The sequence below is a fragment of the Ischnura elegans genome, chromosome 6, assembly GCF_921293095.1.
Source record: "Ischnura elegans chromosome 6, ioIscEleg1.1, whole genome shotgun sequence".
In the NCBI taxonomy this organism is placed as follows: Eukaryota; Metazoa; Arthropoda; class Insecta; order Odonata; family Coenagrionidae; genus Ischnura; species Ischnura elegans.
This window is the reverse complement of record NC_060251.1, coordinates 79,236,012-79,260,510: the sequence shown is the minus strand read 5'-3', so window position 1 is coordinate 79,260,510 and position 24,499 is coordinate 79,236,012. Positions and strand designations below refer to the sequence as shown.

The following is a 24,499-nucleotide window of genomic DNA, read 5'->3' as shown; positions in this document are numbered from 1 at the left end:
ACATGATAGGGCCATCCATACCAAATTTGTTGAAGAGAAGGAGCCAGATGAAAGGTAGTCTACATGCTTGTGTCACATGAAAAAACTGTCGTATAAGTGCACCGACGCCCTACACGCATTCATGGGTGGGAATGGTCACCTTAAAAAAATTAGTCTTTATATTTAAAGAGGTTTCTGAAAGTTCTTTTTAGATATCAAAGTGGGTCTTGGGTCTAAATGTAAACCTCAATAGAGAGCAATTTGCAACTAGCTCAGGTTATTCCAGAGGATACCTAGGGTGCGGTCCAATGAATGCTACTTTCGCTACCAGACGCTACAGACGGAAGTGATCCGGAGCACCGGTCCATAGGCGCTACGTTCGCTACGAGAATTTCTTTTCGGACCGGTCAGGAGCGAAGTCAAGATGGCGGAAATGAACGAGGGTGGGCAAACTGGGATTGTGAAATCGAAGATGTGGTTTTAATTGCGAATTGAGGTGACTATGATCATTGAATATTAATAAATATGTTTGAATATCATTAAAATGAATTTTATTTTTCAATATCGAGGCTCCACAAAGTAAAGGAAGAAACTTTGGACCGTATTTCTCACACCAACCCTCGCCTACCCTTCTCAATGAAACTCATTACCCTAGTAAAGGAAAAAGTAAGTACTCTACCGTTTTCCCAGTTGAAACATATTAACTTATAATGGTTAACGACTATTAAAAAACATTAATCTATTTCATGTATATCCTATTTTTCTTCAGATTTTAATTTATGGCATGAGTAAATTTGTCGATATATGTTCTTACAATCCTTTCTTTATATTACATGCCCCTTTTAATATTTTTTGTTGCCTTTTGTATGTAAAGGCTGCTTTCAAAGACATTTGAGTTCATTTTGGGGGAGATACGAGAATGTTTGCGGATATTTAGTTCTTGCCATATATTTATTTAAATCACAATTAAATTTACATCTATTTACTAAGTGCGTCTACTCCGTTACTTCGTAGTCACTTATATAGGAGAAAGGCGTCCCCATTCAGCGTCCATCATCTGCAACGTGATGAAACTCTCCATTGCCTCAGTGCATTCCCTTCGAATTTCCGCCAAAAATTGACTCGCTCCTCCGCTGACCCAAGTTTTCAGGGGAGCGTCTGGAGCTGGTCCGGAGCGAGGCGGGAAACGGGTGTATGACGTTTGCCGTGACGTCACAGCCTAACCTGTAGCGCTCCGTAGCGAATAACGGACCGCTTGGTGGCGCTCCGAAGCATTGGTAGCGTTCAACGGACCACACCCCTAGGGAATTTATTGAGGAAGATATTTGGAAACAGTGAAAATTCTCCAAAAATCCAATTCAAATCCCTCCAGCCACCGAATGATGTGATCATTAATTCGTCAATGCTATGGAGAGATTCTCAACAGGATTGATGGAGATTTTGTTACAGTCGATTCCTAGAGGAGTGGAAGGATGACCCTGAAAGTGTCTGTAGAGGTCTCGAAGAGAATTGCTTGAAGTTTTCTGTTGTGTCTGATCATGTTGAGATGTTATTTACTGTTCAAATATGCTATGAAGAGGTTTTCAATGGGATTTGTGGAGGTTTGGCAACAGTTGATTGAGAGATGATTTCAAGGAGGGTCTTTGTAAACTCTGTGGAAATTTCTTTTGGCATCCTGAGAGGTTTTCAATGCAAGCAATGCAGTAGGGTTTTCAAATAATAATAATAATACATTTATTTCACTAGCTTTAGCCCTTTTAACGTATTACAAATGAAATGTTTTTAACAATTATCCAATGTTCAAAAATTGACATCCTTAACATAGAAAACATATCAAGAGATGACATACATTAAGATAAAAAATACTAATAAGTATAGATATTTGAAACAGTCAAATACATGGAAGTAACTTTAAATACAATTTATTATTCAAATAGCTGCATTTGGGAGCACTGTGTTCCTGTTTTCCAAGCCTTGAAGCAAGCGACCGTGCTCCCTGATCACAGATACACGTCCCGCAGCAGTTGCAACCTGGGCAACTTGTGCAAGAGGCAACTACGTGGCATTGTCTGACAGAGTAGTTTCCGACGTCAAGCAGTGGTTTTGAAGCATTTGTGCAAATCACTTTTCTGTATCTGTGATCACAAAGCCACGGCCCATACAGCACGGGGAGAATTTTACTCGTGTATCGTATACACGAGTGAAATTCTCCCCGTTTATAGGAAAACTCTTTGAAGCTTATATATGAAATTTATATAAATATGTTATAATTTATATAAATCGTGTATACTACGTCGAAATTTGGTGTAAGGAATAAGTCTAGAATTCGCCCATTTTTGCACGTGTACTTGCTGTGTAAATTTGGGCCGACTCCCTTGACCCTTATCATGTACAAAAAATATGAAGCAAAATTTAGTACTGTATATGTTGTGGTCAGCAGTAATCTAAGCATGATGCAAACTTTAATATAGATGATTCAATTGAGTCGTCTACCATAATGTTAGCAGAATTCTCCCAGCTAAATCTAGTTATAATCATGAAACGAATCGTCATGCGGCATATATTATATAGGGGTATATTTTCTTAGGACGACATACATTATATGTTCCTAATGTTTTATGAACAAATAAATCATCAATTGCAACTAGAATGCTGGTGTTGATCAATTTAAATTCTGAATAATTCCGAATTATTTACGCCATAGCCTCGCACAACAGAAATTGAACGCTGGGAAACAATCACGTAACGATCCGGATCCGGATGTGTGGTTTTCGAAACCAGGCCTTATATAGTGCATTAATAAAACGAGTACAATCATGTAATCACCACTAAAAAGATCGCGAACTAACGAAGAAAGCTCTCAATGAGTCCGGAAAGCACTCTAAGGTAACATGATAACTGCATAAGTAATAATACATTGTTTTACGTAAATTCTGAGCATTACAAGACATTAAAGTGAAAGTTTGGGTTGTCTGTGTTTTCCGATTATTCGTGCCGTCTCTCCCCATCATTAGCCCGGATTATCGGGAGTGTGCTGTCAGTGGCGTAGTCAGGAGTTTCGTTTGGGGGGGGGGTTCAAAACCAGGGGAAAAATTTTTGAAAGACAGGGTATTAAGTAATGGGTTTAAACTAATTTTAACACTTTTCACAATCAAAAAAACTTCATTTGGTAAAGAAATATTTTGTCAATTCATGATTTTTCAATATTTTGTTTTCTTTTAAAAAGGAAAATAGTTGTTGTAAGCACTAAGCTTATAGGAAGGGCCAGGTTTGTAGAAGGCAGAATGAGATGACAAGTCTGGTTCCACACGTTTAATTGTTACTAGCACAGGTACAAGCTCCCCCTCCGAGCTACAGAGTAAGACTCCCCAGTCTATTCCCTCCAAGAGGCTTCCTCCCGTGTCGCGTCCGTCTCGTGACCCTCTCAGCGTCCTCCTATTGGCCGGAAAAAGGCCGCATGATCATGCACATCATACGCCTTCCCACGCCGAGATACTGCAACGTGTTACGGCATAAAGTGTTGGAGGAATACGCGGAGACCAATTCCCACACGAGAGCCAGTTGCAAGTTGTTAATCGGAGTAAGGTGTCAGAGTCATGCACGAGGATGGATCCCACGCGAGAGGTTGCAACGTGTTATGAGTTTCAGATACTGGACCCATCACTCGAACGTGACTCTGCGATTCTTCCATTACACCGAGAGCGGAACCGAGCTGGCACGAGACGTCGAGCGACACCCTTACATTGTGTTTAAAAAATCATGCATGGAATATCCGCAACACGGATATACCATAGCTGGATAATCGGGAGTCAGCTATGATTTACTTCATAGAGGAATACTTACACAGGTTTGCGAGGATAAATGTCCTTCAACTTATTTAGCTCTTCATCTAATTTATTTCTCTGGTCAGGGGAACAGGCTTTCCAACTACAAGATGAAAAATTGAAGAATTTTGAACAATTAAGCTCTATAAAATATTGATTAAAACTATACAATAAGAAGAATACTTACAATATATCTTCAATTGGAGTTTTCTCAATAAAACTTTCTAGAGGGCAATGATGCAATGGTTGTTTTTTCCTCAGATCAAAAATGATTTTTGTTTGTTTACATCGGTTTGAAGATGATATTTTTAAATACCCCTAGAAAAGAAGAGAGTAAGCCCATGAGGAACAAATTAAAACATTTTATGACAACTCTGATAAATGACCTAATATCAGCTCACATTAAATACAAAGAAAGCTAAGATGCAGCAAATGGGAGGAGATCAGGACCAACATAATACAGGGACAACAACAGCTTCAAAGAGTTTTCCTATCAAGGAAACTGTGAATGGAGTGATGGAGTGAAAAGAAATGGTCAGCACAGGCAAAGAGAACTTGCTCCATCCTAAGGAATCTACTTACAGCTGAGAATAAAATCATAGACACCAGAAAACAATCAGATACTATGTATGGAGCATATGAATCTTCATGGCAGCAAAGGATGGACATTGAGAGAATGAGGGAAGTCTAGAGTGAAAGAATTCAAAATGAGGTAGTAACAGAAGAATGATGAATATGAAATGGATTGACTGAGTGAGAGATAAGGAAGTCCTTACAGAGGAGTGGCAGAAAAGTCTTCTTGAAACCCTAAGTATGTAGAAGGTGGTACAACTAACCTAGGCATATCATGATACATTAAGACAATCGTAGAAGTTTCATGAAGATCGGTCAATTAAGATAGTCGTAGGCCTGCGATTAAGACAATCGTAGAAGGACAAGTGGATTGGAAGAAAGGCATACAAAGGCCCTGAATAAGTTACATAGGTAATGAGAATGTAAAAGAGAAGCAATACGTGAATATGAGTTGTAATGTGCATTTCCTCACTCATTGGCCTCTTATGTGCTGTAATATATAGGTATAGTTGTACCCAAAGGCAGTACGAGGATTTTTTTTAGAAATCGAGGAGGACATGCAAACAAGGACTGAGTACAAGAAAGGGATGCATTACCTCTTGGCATAGAAAAACCCATTATCGAATATATTTCTCCATTTATTATCTCCGGGGGGGTCTAGGGGCTCGAGGCACCCCCTCTCATCCCTGTAAACCAAAAGTGTTGTGAAAACTTTGCAAAAACATTGCACTGCAACCAACATGGAGTTGCTGCAACGTAATCGCAACATTGCAAACCTGTCAATAGTCCTCTCTACCACGTTTTTTGCAACGTAATGGCAACGTATTCGCAACCTCTGGTGAACATATTTGCAACATTTATGCAACTCCTGCAACATTTATGCAGCCCTTCAAAATAATACTCACAATATGCCTTTTAATTATTATCACATTATGCCTCTTTAAGATTCACAGAGCACAAAACCGCACCGAAAAATGCAAGCGTTGGAGGGAGAGAGACGGAGTAGCAACTCGTTCGATGTTTCGAACATAGGCGGATCTAGGGGGAGGGGCACGGAGGCACAGCCCCCCCAGACCCTTAAAAAATATGCAATGCAAGATTTTTAATATGGTCCCATTATCATTGCGCTCGTTTTGTATAACGAGGTATCCTTGTGCCCCCCCAGAACAAAATCTTGGATATGGCCTTGCTTTTGCCCCCCCAGAAAGAAATCCTGGATCTGCCCCTGGTTTTGAATATGTAAATATCGATATTTTCGATGCACCAAATATACATATCGGTATTGTGCCATCTTTCCTTTCTTTATCTCATATGCAGGTTTTCTGTGTACTCTGCACCCCTGCTTGTATGCTTCAAAATTTTCTATGTGCGTCAAAATTGGCTGAAAATTTTTTTTCTTGTGAGAGGCAATTTACTTCAGAAGATGAAAATATGCTTTAGAAAACCACATATTTGAGCATATGTTTGGGGAAAACTATGTCCAAATAACACTCCGCTAAGCGACCGGCAACATGTCGCAACCTTTCTGCAACCTAGTGAACATTCCACCCTCACATGCAATCAGTGTCTTACGAATAGGATGAATTGGATCTAAATATGTATATCCTCTGGCTAAAATATTACGCTATAAAATTTTTCAGACCAAATGAGTGTATCAGCTACGTAATTGAGAAATTGCAGAAATGTTGCCAAAAGCCTAGCTGCTTCCTGCAACTCCTGCAACCTCGTGCAACACAACACAACAATGTTTCCGCAACACATTGTGTAAACTGGGATATTAATACCTGATTAGAACAGGAAATTATCACGAGGACCTCAGGAACTTAGGCCATATCTGCAAATCCGGCACTGGGCATTTTGAGCTGTTGTTCATTATCCTCTCTTTTTGAAGATATTTTAACTCTCGTATGCATATTGATTTAGGTAAAATATTTCTATTCTAATGTTTGGCTGTGCAAATCAGAGTGCTATATTTAGTGAGTGTTCTGTATTGTAAATACATCTCTGGTGCCTAATTGTTTGCACTCTGATATTTTGTACTGCCTAAAATCTCACCAGTTAAAGAAAAAAGTAGCAAAAATTAAATAAAAGCACACTGGAATAAACTAAAAGATATAAATTATTACTGTTAACATGTTCTCTGTTTGGGATTTTTAGATGAATTTACCCATTGAACTAGAGCGTTTTTCATTTTCCTTTCATTATAATAATTGGATCCTTTCAATTTGAGTTTTCATGTGCATTCGGCTGTGTGTGCTGTGTTGGTCAAGTCTTATATGCTGCACCAAAATAGCTGTGACCTTCTAGCATTCTATTAGAGGCCAAAATAATGACTAATTTTTTGGTCATGATGACCAAGTAGTGTGAAGATTAAGTATGTGTTCAAGTAAGTTCAGTCATTATGACTGAAGGAGCAGTGAACATGTTAAAGTAATCCACCAGTTAAGGGGACTGGATACCACGCCAGAAAAGTGCCGTTGCAGCAAGCTACCATTTAGGTCGCTAGGGGGCCATTTTTTCATGTAACGAGGAACTGTTTCCACTAAAAAACATAGGATATATGTAGCCTTGGTTTGTATGTCTTCACAGTTGCACACGTAAAAACCTATTAGGAGAAAAAAATTGTAAACTTCCCAAAAAAATCGCCTTTTTCTCGTGAGAATTACTCCGCTCCAAATTGAGACTCAGAGATGATCAAACATTTGAGTCAAGGCTGCGTCTTTCATAATTTCAAATATATATACCGGTAGAGCGTGCATGCAACCAGATTCGCGTTATGTTCTTGAGCGTGATGGATGTTTTGGCCTTTCTACGGCTCGACGTCTATCACAGCGCTGGCGGGGACCTGGCGCTGTCGTCTTCCAGAGAAGGATCCCCCCACCTCCACTTCCCCTCTTTTTGGCGGTCTCTCTCCTTCCCCTCTCTCTCTCCCCCACTACCAATCCCTTGCCTTCCTTCCCCTCACACTGCTCCACTACGTCGGGCGTCATATTCGGAGAAAAAAAATATTTTGTTTCGGGAGGCTGGAGAGTTCAAGCGTGCTACGAGAGCAAGATACACCTGTGTTTTTCGATGGGTCAGTGTCGAGATTGATTGTGGATAGCAGATTATGGAAAAACCAACTCCTTACCTGAAGTGGAGATATCGTAAGTGTTATCAGCCGAAGAAGAGGAAATATCACCCTCCAAAACCTAAGGAAGCAGGTAATTTCACAATGAAATTCAATTCATTTTGCGTTTAAAAAATGACTCTCTTGTATTAATAGTGTACCAATTATTTAAGCTTCAAGAAAAATAACGAGAATAAATATTCCCTCCTTTGCCTGAAGCCTTATTACACATTTATTTTGTAGCAGTTGAAACCGGAAGCGTTCATTCCGAAGAATCATCGCCATTGGGTTCCGGAACAGGTGTAGTGGAAAGGTAAATATTGCTGCAAAATAATTACATTAAATCTTATACCTACGATTTAGTTGATAATAGTTCAGAAATATTCAATGGAGCGCTAATTGCTAATTATAATTAACGTGTAAATTACATCACCGTCAGCAAATTCGTTTTCTCAAAATTCGTTTTTTCCCCTTAGGCCATCATCACCTCAGCCTGGATGCAGCAATTGGCATGGTGGAGAAATGGACCCTAAGGAACAGGATGAATATCGACGAGCTGAGCAATCAGACGTAGACGATTGCCTTCTCAGAGTTGAGGATCATTTGGAAAAAACGGATAGGTAATTGCAATAAGACTTTGGTGGATTTGTTGATTCGGTTAGGTTGAATTACTCGGAACATAATTTTGAAAACGCAAACTCACAGAATTGAAAAACGCATTTTAATGTAGTTCACCGTCTCCTATTTTGTACGCCCCTAGTTTAATATATAATGTCACCAACAATCCTGTAGAGTCATACAACTCTTACGTAGCTAATGTGCATAAAATATTTGTTCATTAGAAGCTATATGCATTCATTTTCTTTCAATACTTAAGTTGGAAGTTAATTTTAAAACTTGAATATTTAATATATTTTTATCATGAAATCATTCACGATCAAACAACATCGCTCTCAAGTAATGAAATCCTCTTTATTACAGGTGATGGTGATAGTAGCATAATGCAAAGGCTGTCTAGGGAAATGCCATATGGGCAGCACTTACCAGTGCAAAAAGTAGAATGCGTCAACCACCTACTTAGAAATTACAGCAGTAGACTGCAAGATATTGCACGACGGCCAAGAAATTCAAAAGGGGCAGTGCCCGTTGGGTACAGGAGAACAATAAACAATAACTTGCAAAGATTGAGGGTAGCTGTGAGCGGGGCAATCTCCTTCAGAGCGAAAATGGCTGGGTCGGAAAGGGTCAAACTCCTACAGAAGGACATAGAGCAAGGATCGAATCATGTTTTTGGTGACCATAATAAATGTGGCAAATATTATTGCAAAGGGCCCAAAGAAGGAGAGGAAAACTTGGTCCCTCATTTCATTAGTTGCGGCATATGGGAGGATATCATCTATGCCAACAGTCTATTATCTCGTCACTCCGCTAGTTTGATATATAACGTGACGAACAATCTTGCGGAGTCCTACAACTCTTATGTAGCTAAGTACGTAGGAGGGAAAAGGTTAAATTTATGTTTAAGGGGGGCCTATGAAACTAGGTGTGCCATTGCATCGGTAGCCTTCAATGTGAAAGATGATGTACATGGCATAATTCATAAAGGACTGACGAGCAAGAGCCCAGGAGAATGCCCAAAAAAATTCTGTTTCCTCCAAAAGGAATAGGGAGTACATAAGAAAGCGACGACTGGAATTCTCTGAAACTTCAAAAAAGAAACGTCTGCGAATTGAGGGACCAGGCAAACATTATGGGCTTGTTCCTGATGTACAAAGTGACATCGCATTGGCCAGCCAAGATTCCATGAATAATTTCCTATCATCACTAAAAATGGATAAAACCTCAAGGGAAAAGTTGGAGAGGGAAACACGAGAGCAAATGCTCAATGCGACGTGGCAGGCGGGAATGTGGAAAAGGTTGACGGCCTCTTTCTTTGGCCGTATTTGCAATTTAAGGCCCACAACATCTAGGGAGAAAGTGGCAGACGATATTTTGTTTCCTTCTTTCAGAGGAAACAAGGCTACAGATTGGGGAAATGCTAACGAAAAATCTGCCATCAGGGAATATGAGTCTTCAATCAAATATAAAGTTTTACCCGCAGGTCTCTTTGTTGATGACAAATTACCTTTTTTGGCTGCTAGTCCTGATGGGGTAATATCTGATGGTGAAGGCTTGGTTGAAATCAAGTGCCCCTATAATTGTAGGTATATTACTCCTGAGGAAGGAGTTAAAAATAAAAGAGCTACCTTCATGGAAGTGAAAGAAGGAAAATATAAGTTACGCAGGAGAAACAGATATTTTTATCAAGTACAGGGACAGCTGGAAATATGGGATAAACAATATTGCGATTTTATTGTGTGGTCTCCTCATGGGATTATAATTGACAGAATTGACAGAAAGCAGTTTTGGGCCACAGCAATGGTGGATAAATTAAAAGAGTTTTACCTGAACTTTATGTTGCCTAAAATATGCCAGAATACACCTGGTTACAATAAATAATTTTACCGGAGTTGATGTTTTTTAATCAATACTTTCCCTCAACTTTTTACCCTTCATTTCTCTTTGCACACCGGCCTCCTGGAGACTAAATATGGTAATATTTTATCCCTGTATATCGCGGTGCGGCCAACAGCAACCTTCTGCCCCGGCCACTGGTTTTTCCTGGATTATCGCATATATATTATGGCATGGCTGAGTAAGACGCATTTTTCTTTTCTCGACCAATTTTATAAATTAATTAATATTGTAACAAATTTAAGTGCGACTTCCATTAGTGCTTACAATATGCTATACATACATCGAAATAAATAATAGCTTTCAGCCGCGCGAACCGCATTGTTTATCGAGTCACGCGCGCATCAAAAGTTTCCGGCTTCAGCCTTAAGGCCGTTTTACACGAGGCACGGAATTGCGCAGGTTAGAGCTGCATTAATTTCTAAAATGGCGCGGAATTGCGCGAATGCATGAACGAAATTAAAACAGTGGCTATTTTACCGTCTCGCATCCACGCATTCTCGCATGTGTTCTAGCAATTCACCGCTTTACACGACGCAATTTTGATTGCGCCTTCGCACGTACGTCAGATTGCGCAATTCCGTGTACCCTGTAAAACGGCCTTTAGATATGGGATTCTTACAGGGTAATGAGATCGCAATACATGAAGTTACTAATTCCACCTCTGAATACCCTTCACCAATTGTGAACCGAGTCGAAATTTTTCGTGCTGCGGCGCGACATTAATTTTCTCCGGGCATTTTCAAACGAGTAAGATAAAAAAATGAGGATATCATGATTCCTCAGCTTCAGTGCCGATTACAGCGCTACAGACTTCAAAGTTAAGAAAAAATTAATTTTGCATGATCCCAGGGGAGTTGAGATTTAATAACTTTGTATGAATTTTTATAAATGTAATCATAAACACGTATATGTATCATATGAATTAGACCACTTGTAAAAATTTTCGAATTTTAAGACATACTTTCACCTTTCATACTTGGAGTTGAAGCTTTCGAAATAGAGGTAGTTTAGGATTCCTCCCAGCTGTACTAAAAATTATGCTGTCGTTGCCATCATAGGAAAAAATTATAATTGAAGTGCGCAATAAAACGGAGTATTGAAGTAATATAAACGTGGATTTTGTGAAGGATTGCAACAACAAACGGTAGAGAGAAAAATGAAACTGCAATTAACAAAAGTGATACACGATTTCTCGCGTTCTCGTTTCGATTAATTATATTGTGCAATATTGGTTACCGGCGTGGAATAAGTCAAGTCATACGGTCTATTTTATTTTTATATTATAAATTATAAACTGCAATCTTATTTACGATGCATTCATTGGGGTACAGGATGAATAGAAATGGGACACCGTGAAGAAAGCGAGCGGAATTCAATGCGGGAACTATCCAGAGAAAAAGAGACCGACCGAAGGGCGGATCAACTAAAGTAACACAAAAAACACAAAAAGAGTTTTTTGGGCCTCAAGAGTTTTTTTACAACACAAACAACTCCGTGGGGTCTGCATAGGTTATCCGAGATCCCGACCGCCAGCGGACCGAAATCTGACACCGCAGAAGGGGAGTTCAGTCCCTCTCCCCAACCATGAATTTTTCTTCGCTCTCGAGTCCCCCTTCCACCCAGTCAACTTCCCCTCCAATTCAAACGCAGCGGTCGCTTTCGGAACTAAATGCCAGCGACCGTTGCAGCGGAGTTCTCCCGATGTATCCTATCCCCTTAAGGTAGTTTTAGATGGAGCAATCTGCAAATTACCCATCCAGTCTCCCCTTCAAAATTAGACTTTCCTTTTCAATTAATGTTAAGATCTACTCTCTTTTATCCCACATATCCTAATCTCTTAATCCCCACCCCTCACCTACCAAACATTCTTCCCTCCAGCATAGTTTAGGCATCCCTTCCTGGCTGAGTATTTCATTCAAACAATCTTTCTCCTCCGTACCTCATCTACAAGCAGCCTCTCCTCACCCACAATATCAATCACTTGGTCATTCCTACACCTCTCCATCCACTTCACCTTCTCCATTTTTCTCCTCACCCACATTTCATATGCCTCCGGTCTTCTCTCATCCTTCCTTCCGAAGTGCAACACTATAGATAAGACTCATCACTAGCCTTGTCATAAAACCCTTACATGTTGATCCACTTACCCCTCCCTCCACATCACCCTGTTCCACCATTCCTCTCCACACCTTCATCTCGAAGGCCTCCATTCTTTTGTTATCCTCCTTTCTAAGTGTCAATGTTTCTGCACTATAAAACGCTAAACTCCAAATTAGACTCTTCACTAAACTTTTCTTTATGTTCTTGCGGAATGATCTTCTCATAAGCTCCTCCCTGTTCATGAACGCATCCTTTGCGAACGCAATTCACTTCCTGATGTCCTTACTACTGTATCCATCCTCATCTAATTTGCAGACCATATAATTGAATTCCTTAAAACTCTTACATATTGATCCTCTCATCAGATCATTCGTACCCAAGAAAGTCTTCTTTGCTAATGTGAATCTTATTTTATGTTAGTCTTTGCATTCCTTGCTGGATGATTATCAAAGATTCCTAACTTTTATGATTAATTCTCAAGCCACATTTCGTGCATATTTTATCTAACTCATTAACCAAAGCCTGCTAACTTTTTGTGACTGACTAATCAATGTCTCATCATTCACGAGGTTCAGTGATTGAAATATTGATGACCATTCTTTAACTCCAACAATTATGGAACTCTGAACACACAGTCTGTTACATTATTAATATATCAGTTGTTTTCAGGTGCCTTCTGTTTTTGTACTGACTTGCACCTGTTAGGAAGCTAAGAGGTGTAAGTCAATGTTTCTAATTGCAGCATGTGCTGCTAGTTGATTAAAGTATTAAAACACAACCCTGATAATCTCGTATGCATACATGTAGAATTACGAGGGGGGCGATGGACAGAATTATTTTATGCCTTACCCGATGCCTGCCCGCCCTGATTCAGTCAGCCACCCTCACTTCTGAATCTGAACCACATACAAGTTTAAACCCTTTATCAGTCACGGTTTGCTTCAGTTTGTACTTTTGAAATAGTTGTTAAATATCTAGGGTTCAGTTCAACCTTCACTTTTAAAATAAAGGTAGCGAATAATATGATGAAGAATTTGCATTATGCATAGTGTTCCTGCAAATTAAGGTTAATTTAAATTTTAATAGGGATTATTTAAAGTACCAGAATATGATGACATCTTACCGAATCAATGTCTTCCTTGAATGACAATCGATCAGACAGATTAGTCTCAACTTCCATCAGGTCTTCCTTAAGTTCATTGTAGGGTTCAGTATTTTCAGGTATTGAATCAAGAGCATGTTTTATACATAATCTTCTTTCGTCGAGGAAATTAATTTCTGCTTGAAGCCTAAAAATAAACACAGAGTTATCAAATAGCATTTACCTTGGTTGAATGGAAATTCTTAGATATGACTTTTATGCCTGTCTCACCCACAATGTATAAATTGATGTGTTTTGTATTTGCTTATTTTGAATCGTTTCATTTTTTATATATTCAAGGATCTGTGATTTCCCCTGCATTTCCTTATGAAGTCTCTTGCATTGTGACCTGAAATTAAGATAGTTTTAAAAATTATTTTCATAGCAATTTTTACCAATTAAAGTGGATACACAATAAGACAAGGATTATAAATCTGCTCGCTATTTTAGCTTTATTGTGTACTAAAACTGAGAAACTGAGTTGAAAATCATTGCAGTGATGTATATATATAAAGTTAAATTTGGGAAAATTTTACTTTTACAAAATATCTAATGGGCTAGTATGTTTGAAGGTCCAGGAGAATTTTTTCCCATGGCATTTATTGTTAATCATGAGTTCATGCTTAGCATTTCACTGCTTCTCAGCTATTCCTCGTCCTTTTGAATGGGCCTTACTTTATTAATTAATTAATTAATGCACATAACATGTTAACGCACATGGCCAATTATGTACCTTGTTGCAAAAAATTTAAAACTGAATATAACTTTCCCAGTGAGAAATGGGTGGTGGAATCCACGTTGAGTGGTGGATATTTGGTGGTGGTGGATATTGAGTGGTTGGACCCACGTGGAATCCACGTTGATTTCAAGTGGATTTGTGGTGATTAGCATAAAATGTTAAACAGAATTTCTAATTTGTGGAACTTAACTCTCTGGTGACATTGCGTCATTTATCATCCTGAACTCATCAAACCACGCTAGTTATGTGAAAATGTATCGCACATTCTATTTTTATATAATTCGTGGAAAGGCAGCCATGAGAGCACATGAAAAATCATAGACACATATATAGAAGGTTTAGCTATAGAGTGGTTGAGGTTTTAATGGTTTTAGGACAGCACCTACTGCTGTTTTAATTTTTCCACCATATTTCCACGTGGGTTCCACGTTGATTCCACGACCAAAAACACGTGGTATCTACGTTACATTTCCACGTGGATTCCACCACCCATTTCTCACTGGGTTTGGGCTATGTCGCTGCGTCAATATTCGGGTGGCCCCAATGTTTCCTGACCTATGCTGGTCACTTTTTCAAGGGTATGGTTTTTTAATTCATATATATAGGTAACTGTGCAAGGGATGGGAAGATGGATCTAGCTCATTAATTAATTATACATGGATTCTGTCATGGGCGTACCCAGCAGGGGGCAGAGTGGGGCATCTGCTCCCTTCCCTCCCCCCAGTGAGAAATGGGTGGTGGAAACCACGTGGAACCCACGTGGAGAATTAACGTGGATACCACATGTTTTTGGTCGTGGAATCAACGTGGAACCCACGTGGAAATTTGGTGGAAAAATTAAAACAGCAGTAGGTGCTGTCCTAAAACCATTAAAACCTCAACCACTCTATATCTAAACCTTCTATATATGTGTCTACGATTTTTCATGTGCTCTTATGGCTGCCTTTCCACGAATTATATAAAAATAGAATGTGCGATACATTTTCACATAACTAGCGTGGTTTGATGAGTTCAGGATGATAAATGACGCAATGTCACCAGAGAGTTAAGTTTCACAAATTAGAAATTCTGTTTAACATTTTATGATAATCACCACAAATCCACTTGAAATCAACGTGGATTCCACGTGGGTCCAACCACTCAATATCCACCACCACCAAATATCCACCACTCAACGTGGATTCCACGTGGGTTCCACGTGGATTCCACCACCCATTTCTCACTGGGCCCCCCCCCCCCCCCAACCAGAAGAAAAAGTAAATTTAGTTCAATGAAAGTTTTGCACAAATTCTCTTTAATTCTAAGGAAATTGATATTAGTAAATACATGTAATTAAAATAAAAATATTTGTTCTGAGCAAATAATTTCAATAACTAATAAAGCGCTGTAATATGTTTTTTGAAACGTTAGTTTCCATAACCTTTTCTGTGTTACAACCTGAACAACCTCGGCTTGCCCCCCTCCAGTTTTGATCTTGGGTAAACCCTTGGATTCCGTCACAATTTTCCATGGGGATTATGTACTTCCGAAAATTTCCCATGGATTATAAATGGATTCTATGACAATTTTACGTGTGCATTAGATGAGAAAATTTTCCATGGATTTATTCATGGATTCTATGACAATTTTCCTTGCGGATTCCACATGGATTAATGAAAGTTAGAGGATATTTGCCTGCACTTTCCATGGAATATCCATGTGGAATCCACATGGATCCATGATATTTCCATTATGGAATTTCCATGGATTACAGTTGCCATGGCATCCATACTAATTCCACTGAGTGTGCTGTGTAGGTGGAAGTGGTAGGTTGGAGGAGTAGGTGTTTTTTCAGATTACTGGTGGCCATGTACAACTTATTTTAAGGCCGGTGTCCCTGTTAAAATTGTTCTTTCTCCTCTTTTGTTATTTCGTTGGCTCTCTGACGAGTCTCTGTATGAAAGCTTTCACTTTGTCAACAATTTTTGTTTCTTTAAGGTCGATTGTGTGATCCAGCACTGATGTGAGTGTTCATCTGCCCCGGACTTTGCCAACCGCCCCAGTTTAATTTCTCTCTGGTGTTTTCATCAATCTACCTGTTATGCTGATGTAGCTCTCCCCAAAGGTCTGACAAGGAATTCAGTAGACGTCTTCTGAATTCCTTGTCAGACATTATCACTCGATTACAAGAGGGGGAGTTTGTGGCTTCTGCTGTGTTTTTTTGCATTCATTATTTTTTCATGACCTTTTGAAATGTTCGTGAGATAATTAAGTGCAGAGCCCTTCATCTTCGCAATATGTCCGCTGATACTGTTTTGCACACTCTCTCTATATCTAATATTCCAAATTTAATCCTAAAATCTGATTTAAAACTGATACATTCTAAACTCTTCCATAGACTGTCCCGATCTCGTCTCCAATCTAAATTTTAAAGTTCCATGCAGACCCACTCTAATGCATTCACTCCTCCATGTGCCCATTCCCAGATTATCACTGACCAAACGTTCCTTCCTCTCCCGCCTCTATCCCCTCATAAATTCCCTTCCAGATCACATTGACCTGTTCTCCTTTCCAAACCACTCCTTTACAAACCGCACTTTTTCCTAACTTAATAGAAACTCTTAAGGCCAATAAGTATACTTCAATGTATTCTTATTTATTTAAATTTATTATGTTTGATTGTGTTGTGCTTTTTATGTTTGTTACACTGTGCCACTATAAAATGGCAAACTATGCAGTATTTGGACAATAAATTGATAAATAAATAAATAATTCTGTCATCAAATCCATTTCCCCGCAGAATGGCCTCTGGTTTCTGCCTTTCTTTGGGAAAGTTGTTTTGGTCACTAATCGTGTAGGAGCAGTGATTCAGGGTATTGACCAGTCCATTTATTTGGGTTGGGTTATGATGAGATAGGGCGTGCAGGTATCGATTTGTTGCTGTTGGTTTTCGATAGGCTGCTTGCCCTTATGTTCCATTCTTCTTCTTTTCCACAAGAATGTCCAAAAATGGAAGTTTTCCATTTTCCTCCACCTCCATTGTAAACTTTATATGGTCGTTGATACTGTTCAAATAATTATAAAATAAATATAAAACCACGTTCGTCAGAAAGAAGCATATTCTTACATGAATAGTGACATAGGATAAAAATATGCCACAAAGAAAACTCTGGTATCAATAATTTATTCATAGGGTTATCAGAACAGAAATTAATTATCATAAATGTGAGATTGTGTGGACCTTGAATGAATTGTTTTTTTTTTCCTGCACCCAGCAGCTGAGTTTTTTTTATATAATTACATTTTAAATTGGTACCTATGCCTTATATCCTCATCCCTATAGTGGTTAGCATGCACAGTAGGGCGGATTAGAAAAATCGATTTTTTTCAAATACATCTAGTCCAATGGGAAAAGTTTAGTGACAATATCAAAAATAAGGCCTGAAATTTTTGAAACCACTAGGTGAACTCCTGACTGAAGATTTTCAGAGTTACTGTCTTAACCTTTTCCCTACTAAAGACGTAAATATACGTGTGGACTTTTCTTGACTCGGGAGACGAAAGCCGTATATTTCCGTGTGAGTTTTTCCTGACCAAGACAACGAAAGCCGTATATGTACGTTTTCTAGCCCTCCCCCTTTTATGACGGTAACCTCGCTCAAAATTTCACAATGCTCAGGAAAAATGAGGAATTCAATCCAAGGTCTGCGGCTGAATAACATATAAGCATTACATAAGTTGACCGCCAACCAATGCCGCAGGTATGGTCGTAAACCTGGAAAGGAGGGAGCACAACTACTCTCAGGGTGCGATTCATAGACGGCACTTTAGGCTAAAGTATACTTTAGCCGGGCTAAAGTCTGCTTTTTCCGTTTCATAAACGCCACTTTAGAGGAAAAATGGCCGAATCGTCACTTTACCGTAAAGTGCCCAACCGGAGCTCACTTTAGGGCTAAAGTGTCCTTTACGGATGAATAAATATGGCTGCACCGGCTGTTATTGAAGTTGAAATATTAAGATATTTGGGTTACGGAAATGAATATGAACGAATTTTTTGGTGAGAACACGGCAGCAAACTGGCGCGTTTCAAGAAATAACCAGACAAGTAATATATGTATTTTCCCTGAATATATATCGAGTCGGTATTGATGGAGATGACCCAATTCTTATATTTTGAAGTTTAACTCTATCGGTCGTGTGATAATTACAACACAGTTAGTGGTTGAACAGGTTGGCATAATTTATGTTGATTTTATATACAAGTTAATTGTTAAGTTCTTAGGTTATTTATACGTTCATATTCTAGAATTTTCCTTAAAGATACTTGAATATGATAGCAAAATTCTGTTTACATTGGCGTCAATAGCCTTCGTAAACAAAGACTTGATTTTCATATCGTTTGGCCAGCCAAATACTAGTTTCGACACCTTGCATTGCATTTTAAGCGTTTTCATTCAATATTTGCTTAATGTACTCTTTCCGTATGCCTCCATATCACGCTTAACATGTTTCTGTGATTTTGAAACTAGAGTCGAGTTTCTGTTTCGTTTTTCGACTATACATTTGCATGTTTACAATGATGATATAAGATCTCGTCATGAAAGGCAGCAATAAAAAGTAAAACGTACTTTCCTTCATAGCCATATTATCAGCATCAAAGCAATGTTTTCTCGAGGATGTAGGATTGTTATGAAATGTTATTTACACAGCATCACAGACATTTTTTACTGCAAAATTCGTGAATGGATACTCGGGTTAGGTATTCACTTATGTCGAGGCATCTTTTAAAGTAGACAAAGAGATATTTATTGATATAAGTCCATTCTCACATTCAACATGTTTCATTGCGTGGCCATTCATTCATTGGTTTTGATGATATAGATATTCTTGACTGTACATTCTCGTCCATTTCTCTAGAATATATAACCCCTTAGGTCAACATTCCAAGAATTAAAATATTGGTAAGCACAAAAGAATTCAACAAACACCCATACCTCATTCAAAATATGCGTCCAACTGAGACAACCACTGATCGGTAAATTCAAATTAATTGGTAGTTTCAAGTTAACGCGAGAGAATTTCACTATTTCACCCACCTTCAATGAACGTACACCATCAAACTTCGACTAACATGTAGTCCAAATAACCGTATGCAGTTAATCATAGAAAATTATCATAAAATGACGTGAAAATATCAGCATTTGAATATTTACTTCGCTGGGAACATCGAAGGGCATTACCAATGCACGAAGTGAGCTTTTATTCAGCCAACTCAGTAATTAACGTACAAAAAAGCTAGTGGGGAAAAGCTTTCAATGACGCAGTATTCATTTACATTTGCACATAATATGAGAAAACGAGAAAATACAGCTTAATAAATCTTAGCAAAATACAACATGAAAACCCAATCGCCAGAAACATGTAAACAAGTACGCATTTAATATCGTGTGTCATCTTTTTCTTCACTTTTTCGCAGCGTTCATTGCCAACACTCAAATATTTCAATGCATGATCGAGACTTTAGGAGCTAAAGTGCCACTTTATAAAGTGAGATCCTTGGGATGACTCTGAAACGAACTTTAGCTAAAGTCTCACTTTACCGTAAAGAGAGACTTTGTAAAGTGAGCAATTTCAGTGTCGTCTATGAATCGCACCCTCAGAGTCCGAGATAATGCGGAGTCCCAGCGGGGACGCACAGTGGGGCCAAACCCCACTTTAAGTGGACAAAAGTCCAAAAATGAAAGTTTGAAATGGGGTTTTTTAAATATTAGGTTGGGTAATAGGATGCTTGAACTGCATAACAGTGTATTTCACGGGTTGGTATGTGTGCATCTTCGCGTAGAAATAAGTGTCAAAGTGAGAGAAAAGCGAAGCACTGGTTCCGCAGTCGCAGACGGTCGATTTTTAACTATGATTACAGTACACTGGCCCTTTTTATTAAATTTTTTTAACTTGCAATCAATTGGAATAAGTATGGAGGATATAAATTTGCTTTTACTATTTATATTTTGGAGAAATTAGCCGTGGAGAAATTAATTATCATGAATGGAACGTCGTTGATTTTTCACGATGAAAATTTTTATTTAATTCGAGAAAAGTTATATAATCGGACGGAATCGTAACGTGATTTTTAGGTACATTATTAATTGAAGAATGAGCTAAATAATGTAAAAGAAATCAACTGCCATCGAGTTGCAAAAAGAGTTTTATGATAAAAGATTATAGCTATGCATGACAAGCCGAAAGGGAATCCATCCGGCCGCTATGGCCGCATAGCAACGAGTAAACTATAATATAAATAGTATCCATTAAGATATTATTATTTTGTAATAAATCAAATTTGATTGCATTATATATTTTGTCTACTCATAGATACAAGCGGTGAAGTTTTCTACACAAGGGCAGAGATTTTTGAAATGTAGAGAGGCCATTCCCGAGGCTCCCACCCTGTCGTGAATGATGTGCTCAAAAAGGTTATTTCCGTTCAACTGAGGTGTACTTATTCGATTCCGGAATACCAATTCAGTACTTTTTCACTCTCTACGAGCAATAAACCATATTCTATTGTATTTTATTTTTGAAAGTTAAAACTACCTCTTCCATGCAGTATTTTATTTCTTTGCTCATTGGAAAATGGTAACATACAAACTTAAGAGCAAATCTTTATTTTAATCTCTATTAAGTATAATGGTTTTTTCAAAGATATTGCTAAAACAATTTTGCAAATTTTATATCAGATTTTTTCTGACCACCAGGATTATTGACGTGAAGTTTTTTTATTTTTATTATTTTAAACTTTTATGTATAATCTATTTTTACAACTAATCAAGTTACATTTAAAATTCTAAAAGTAATGAAATTGAAAAAAATTTAAAAATCGAAAATATTGAAAACTTAACATTGGATTTCATTAAATCGGTCTCTAAAACATGTATATGAATATTTTAGGGTAGTTAGTAAAAGTTTTTGACTTTTGTCCGTCTAAAGTGGGGTTTGGCCCCACTGTGGGACGGGTTCCTCGATACCCTTCTTAACGAATGTCCTCCAAAAATGCTCCGTACCACGAAAAAGAAGAGTCTCTTGGGGCTCAGTACAGCAGTCATGCTAAGACGAAAACTCCGCCGTCTCGAAAGGGTTAAGTGCAAACATTTCATGTATTTTGACTTATCTATCAGAGTCACAAAATGCCAAATAGGGTGGTTTCCTATTATTTTTTTATTGCCTAAATCGAAAGATTATTACTCCTGGAGTACGTATTTCGCGCTTTTAGATTTTTAAATGACGATATCTATTTTTCGCGATTAAATGAAAAGTGAAAATTTTCAAGCGCGCAAAAACGCGACGCGTAAGTAGGAGAGTCCGTGCGACGCATTTCTGGTTCCCCCTCTCTCCTTGTGAAGTGACCTTGATCGAGGCTCTGAGCGCTGATAGGACGCAGGATGCTAGCGGATAGCTGAGTACCTTGCTGAATGGTAGCGCTTGGCTTAAAAAAGGTTTATTAATACCTTATCAAACGAAGAAAACTTTCCGACCTTAGCCAGTTTTAATAGGTGATTATTAAGACATGTTTCCCTGAGCTCTGTGCCTCATGCATGCATTGGTAACCTCAGACGATGTATAACTCCTATCCTCTCGTGTAAAAACTAGGTCCCTGTGACGTCACGCGGAGTGGAATCGCATGGGCGCCAATCTGGCCTTTTTCAAATGAGGATAAAATTTGACCCTTGCCATTCGACTAAACCGGTATTTCTAAAACCAAATAATTTGTGTATTATGAATACACTAATGGTGGGTAACGAATCGCAATCAATGCCTATCGTTTTCTTTGATGAAGGAAACTACCCTATTCGAGTGCGCGTCCTCGAAGAAAATATTCCAACGCCCACGCAGCGTCGCAGATAAAGGGGCGGCAACCGCTCGTATCCCCTTCCCTTTCGCCTTTCCCCCTCCCTCGCCCCGAATACAGCAAAATGCATCCTGCGTGTGCTGCTAGGATGGCGCTCATCTTTGATAATATAAATCGGCCGATGGTAAAAGGTAAAATAGAATTTGTTGTGAAACTTGTCCCATTTTTTTTTGGCGTCTCGTCAGCGTTAAACAAATCGACATTACCAACTTTAATGGGAGTGATGAAATATTTTTGTATTTTTCGCGATATTTTTAGATCCGAGAACGCACGCAAGTAGTCTACGGTCAATGAAGAGGCTACCCTAGTTGCTATAAAGGTGTGCGAACTCTGGAGATGCGCTTCTCTTCCATAATTTCTGTGACTAAATGGATTTTGTGGTGCCATAGGAAGCACTAAAATTTTCGGAAAAATGCGAATTGACCAAAAGAAGAGTTACACTGAAAAAAAAACTCATTCAATTTTTTTAGTACCCTTCAAATTACGTGATATTTGTGCGTGGAAGGGCTAGAAGAAGCATGAAGCTCCTCCAAATAAAGAAGCATTTTGAGAGACCTGCGGACGAAACGAAACATGATGGCTGCTCTATAGGGAGGGAGGGAAAATCTATTGAGAGAGACCATAAAATATTATATTTTTCGATTTTTGACCCTCCTCCCCATTAATGGCATTTGAGCGAGGGTCAGGGGTTCACTAATTTTTCAGTCCTTATTTTTGATCATTCCCTCAACTGTTTTTCATTGGACTAATTAGATGTGAAAAATATCGATTTTTCCTATCCGCCCCAATGCACAGCTCTTGAGCCGCAGGTAAGTTCGATTCTTCATGTAGTTATGTTTTTCTTTCCGCCATGAGGAAAAAGTACGTACACGTATATTATGCTTTGCGTCTTCACCGGCAAGTCGCTTGTAGTTGTTAATTTTTTTCTATTTACCGGAAAATCCCTTTCCCTTGGGCTACAACCTTTTCACAGTGGAAAGGCTTGCGCGTTTCTATGACCCCTTAAGCTGCACTGGCGGTATTAATTCTGAATTATTCCCGAAAGGGCCCCCATGCCAGATAGGTCGAAGGGAAGCAGCCGGACGAAATGTAGTCCACGAGATGGAGTCACGTAAAAAACACTGTTGGAATGGGAGGAGGAAACCCCGAAAACATGGAGTACTAGCAAATGAGCCTCGGAAAATCATCGAACGGAACCCGTCCGTAAAGGGCGGGTGCCGTTCACGGCAGCGAGGTCGGCAAGGTCCTCAGGGTCGTCAACATGCGAAATCCTTGCAGAGACTTGCCACCATCAACAGCAGCAGCAATGAAGAAAGAAGAAAAGAATACCAAGAATATGGAGAAGAAGTCGGCTATAAATGTATGGACGTGGAATGTGAAGACAATGATGAGGACGGGGAAGTCAGAAAACATTAAAAGGTAAATGGATAAAGAGAGGAAAGATATCTTAAGATTATGCGAAGTGGGGTGGAAGGATGGGTGGGAAATTCGAGTGATGGGTGTAGGGTTATACACAGTGGTGGGGAGGAAAGCTAGGGAGGGGTAGCTCGTGGTAGAGTGTCTGCCTCGCATGCTGAAAGTCCTGGGTTCAAATTCCAGAACCTCCAAATGTTTTATTCCCCATTTAATTGACAGAACTCCAGAAAACCACACCATGAAGATCTTACGAGAGTTATTGTTTGTTTTCCTTGAACTTTTACCAATAAAATTACGTACTGGGGTAGTTTTAATATTTAACGGGAAGATGGGTAAGCGTGTGGTAGGTATAGACCAAGTAAGCGATAGGATTCTGGTGGTAGAAATTGAGGTGCGATCCATAAATCCTTTGTTGGTTCAAGTTTTCATGCCCACTAGCAATCATAGGGAGGAAGAAGTAGATGAGGTGTATGAACAGCTCGAGGAAATTATTAAAGAAACACTGGGTAAGAAAAATGTAGTAATGATGGGGGACTGGAACGGTTCAGTCGGGGTAGGAAGGGATGGGAACGAAATTGGAGAATTTGGATTGGGAAGGCGGAACGACATGGGAGAAAAGGCATCAGAATTTTGCAGGAGAAACAAGCTATTCATCACAAACACGTGGTTCAATCATCATGAAGGACGGAAGTACACATGGAAAAGTCCAGGGGATGTGGGGTGATATCAGATAGACTACATCATGGTAAGACAGAGGTTTAGGGATTGTGTGAAAAACTCTCGCAGCTTCCCTACAGCGGATGCGGAATCAGACCGCAACCTGGTGCTTATGAAATATACGTATGATTTAAAAAACTTTGGAAGTTTGGCGAGGAACTTAGGAAGGCGAGGGAATGGAATTAAGAGGCTTTTAAGGGGAGTATGAGGAGAGAATACTAGGTGCTAGTGGAAAATAGTATACGGTGGATTGAAAATACACAGACTGTGAAGGAAGGGTGGGATACTTTTAAAACGGGAATAGTCAAAGCGGCGGAGAAGTCAATTGGCTACGAGGACAGTAGAAGGATAAAGAAGCCGTGGATTACGGAGGCAACGGTAAAAGAAATGAAGGAGGGAAGGAAGTGGAAAAACGTGGACATAGAGCAGGGCAAAAGAATGTATTGGCAAATAAACAATCGTTTACGGTGTGAAAGTAATTGTAAGAGAGCAAGGGAGG

General features: G+C 39.0%; 2 protein-coding genes across 5 annotated transcripts in view; one reads left to right on the top strand and one right to left on the bottom strand.

Annotated features, from left to right (window-relative positions):
* LOC124161047 (NAD(P)H pyrophosphatase NUDT13, mitochondrial-like) overlaps positions 1-16,282 on the top strand; it is a 34,087-nt gene extending 17,805 nt beyond the window's left edge. Inside the window, exon 6 of the mRNA XM_046537207.1 lies at positions 15,960-16,282. The gene's annotated coding sequence lies outside the window, so the exon portion shown is untranslated. The remainder of the gene's footprint in view (positions 1-15,959) is intronic.
* The window catches only part of LOC124161049, a 49,092-nt gene that overhangs the window by 6,613 nt on the left and 17,980 nt on the right, over positions 1-24,499 (bottom strand). For 2 of the 4 annotated variants that reach the window (XR_006865307.1, XM_046537209.1), the window contains exons 2-5: positions 13,479-13,592; positions 13,226-13,391; positions 3,991-4,121; positions 3,823-3,906 (exon numbers count right to left, since the gene is read on the bottom strand). Coding sequence is in view for 2 of the 4 variants with exons in the window: in XM_046537209.1 (XP_046393165.1) it covers positions 3,823-3,906; positions 3,991-4,121; positions 13,226-13,391; positions 13,479-13,592 (495 nt within the window). In the remaining 2 variants the exon portion in view is untranslated. Of the gene's footprint in view, positions 1-3,276; positions 3,475-3,822; positions 3,907-3,990; positions 4,122-13,225; positions 13,392-13,478; positions 13,593-24,499 lie in introns of those variants that run through there. The other 2 variants (XM_046537210.1, XR_006865308.1) reach the window with 2 other exon arrangements.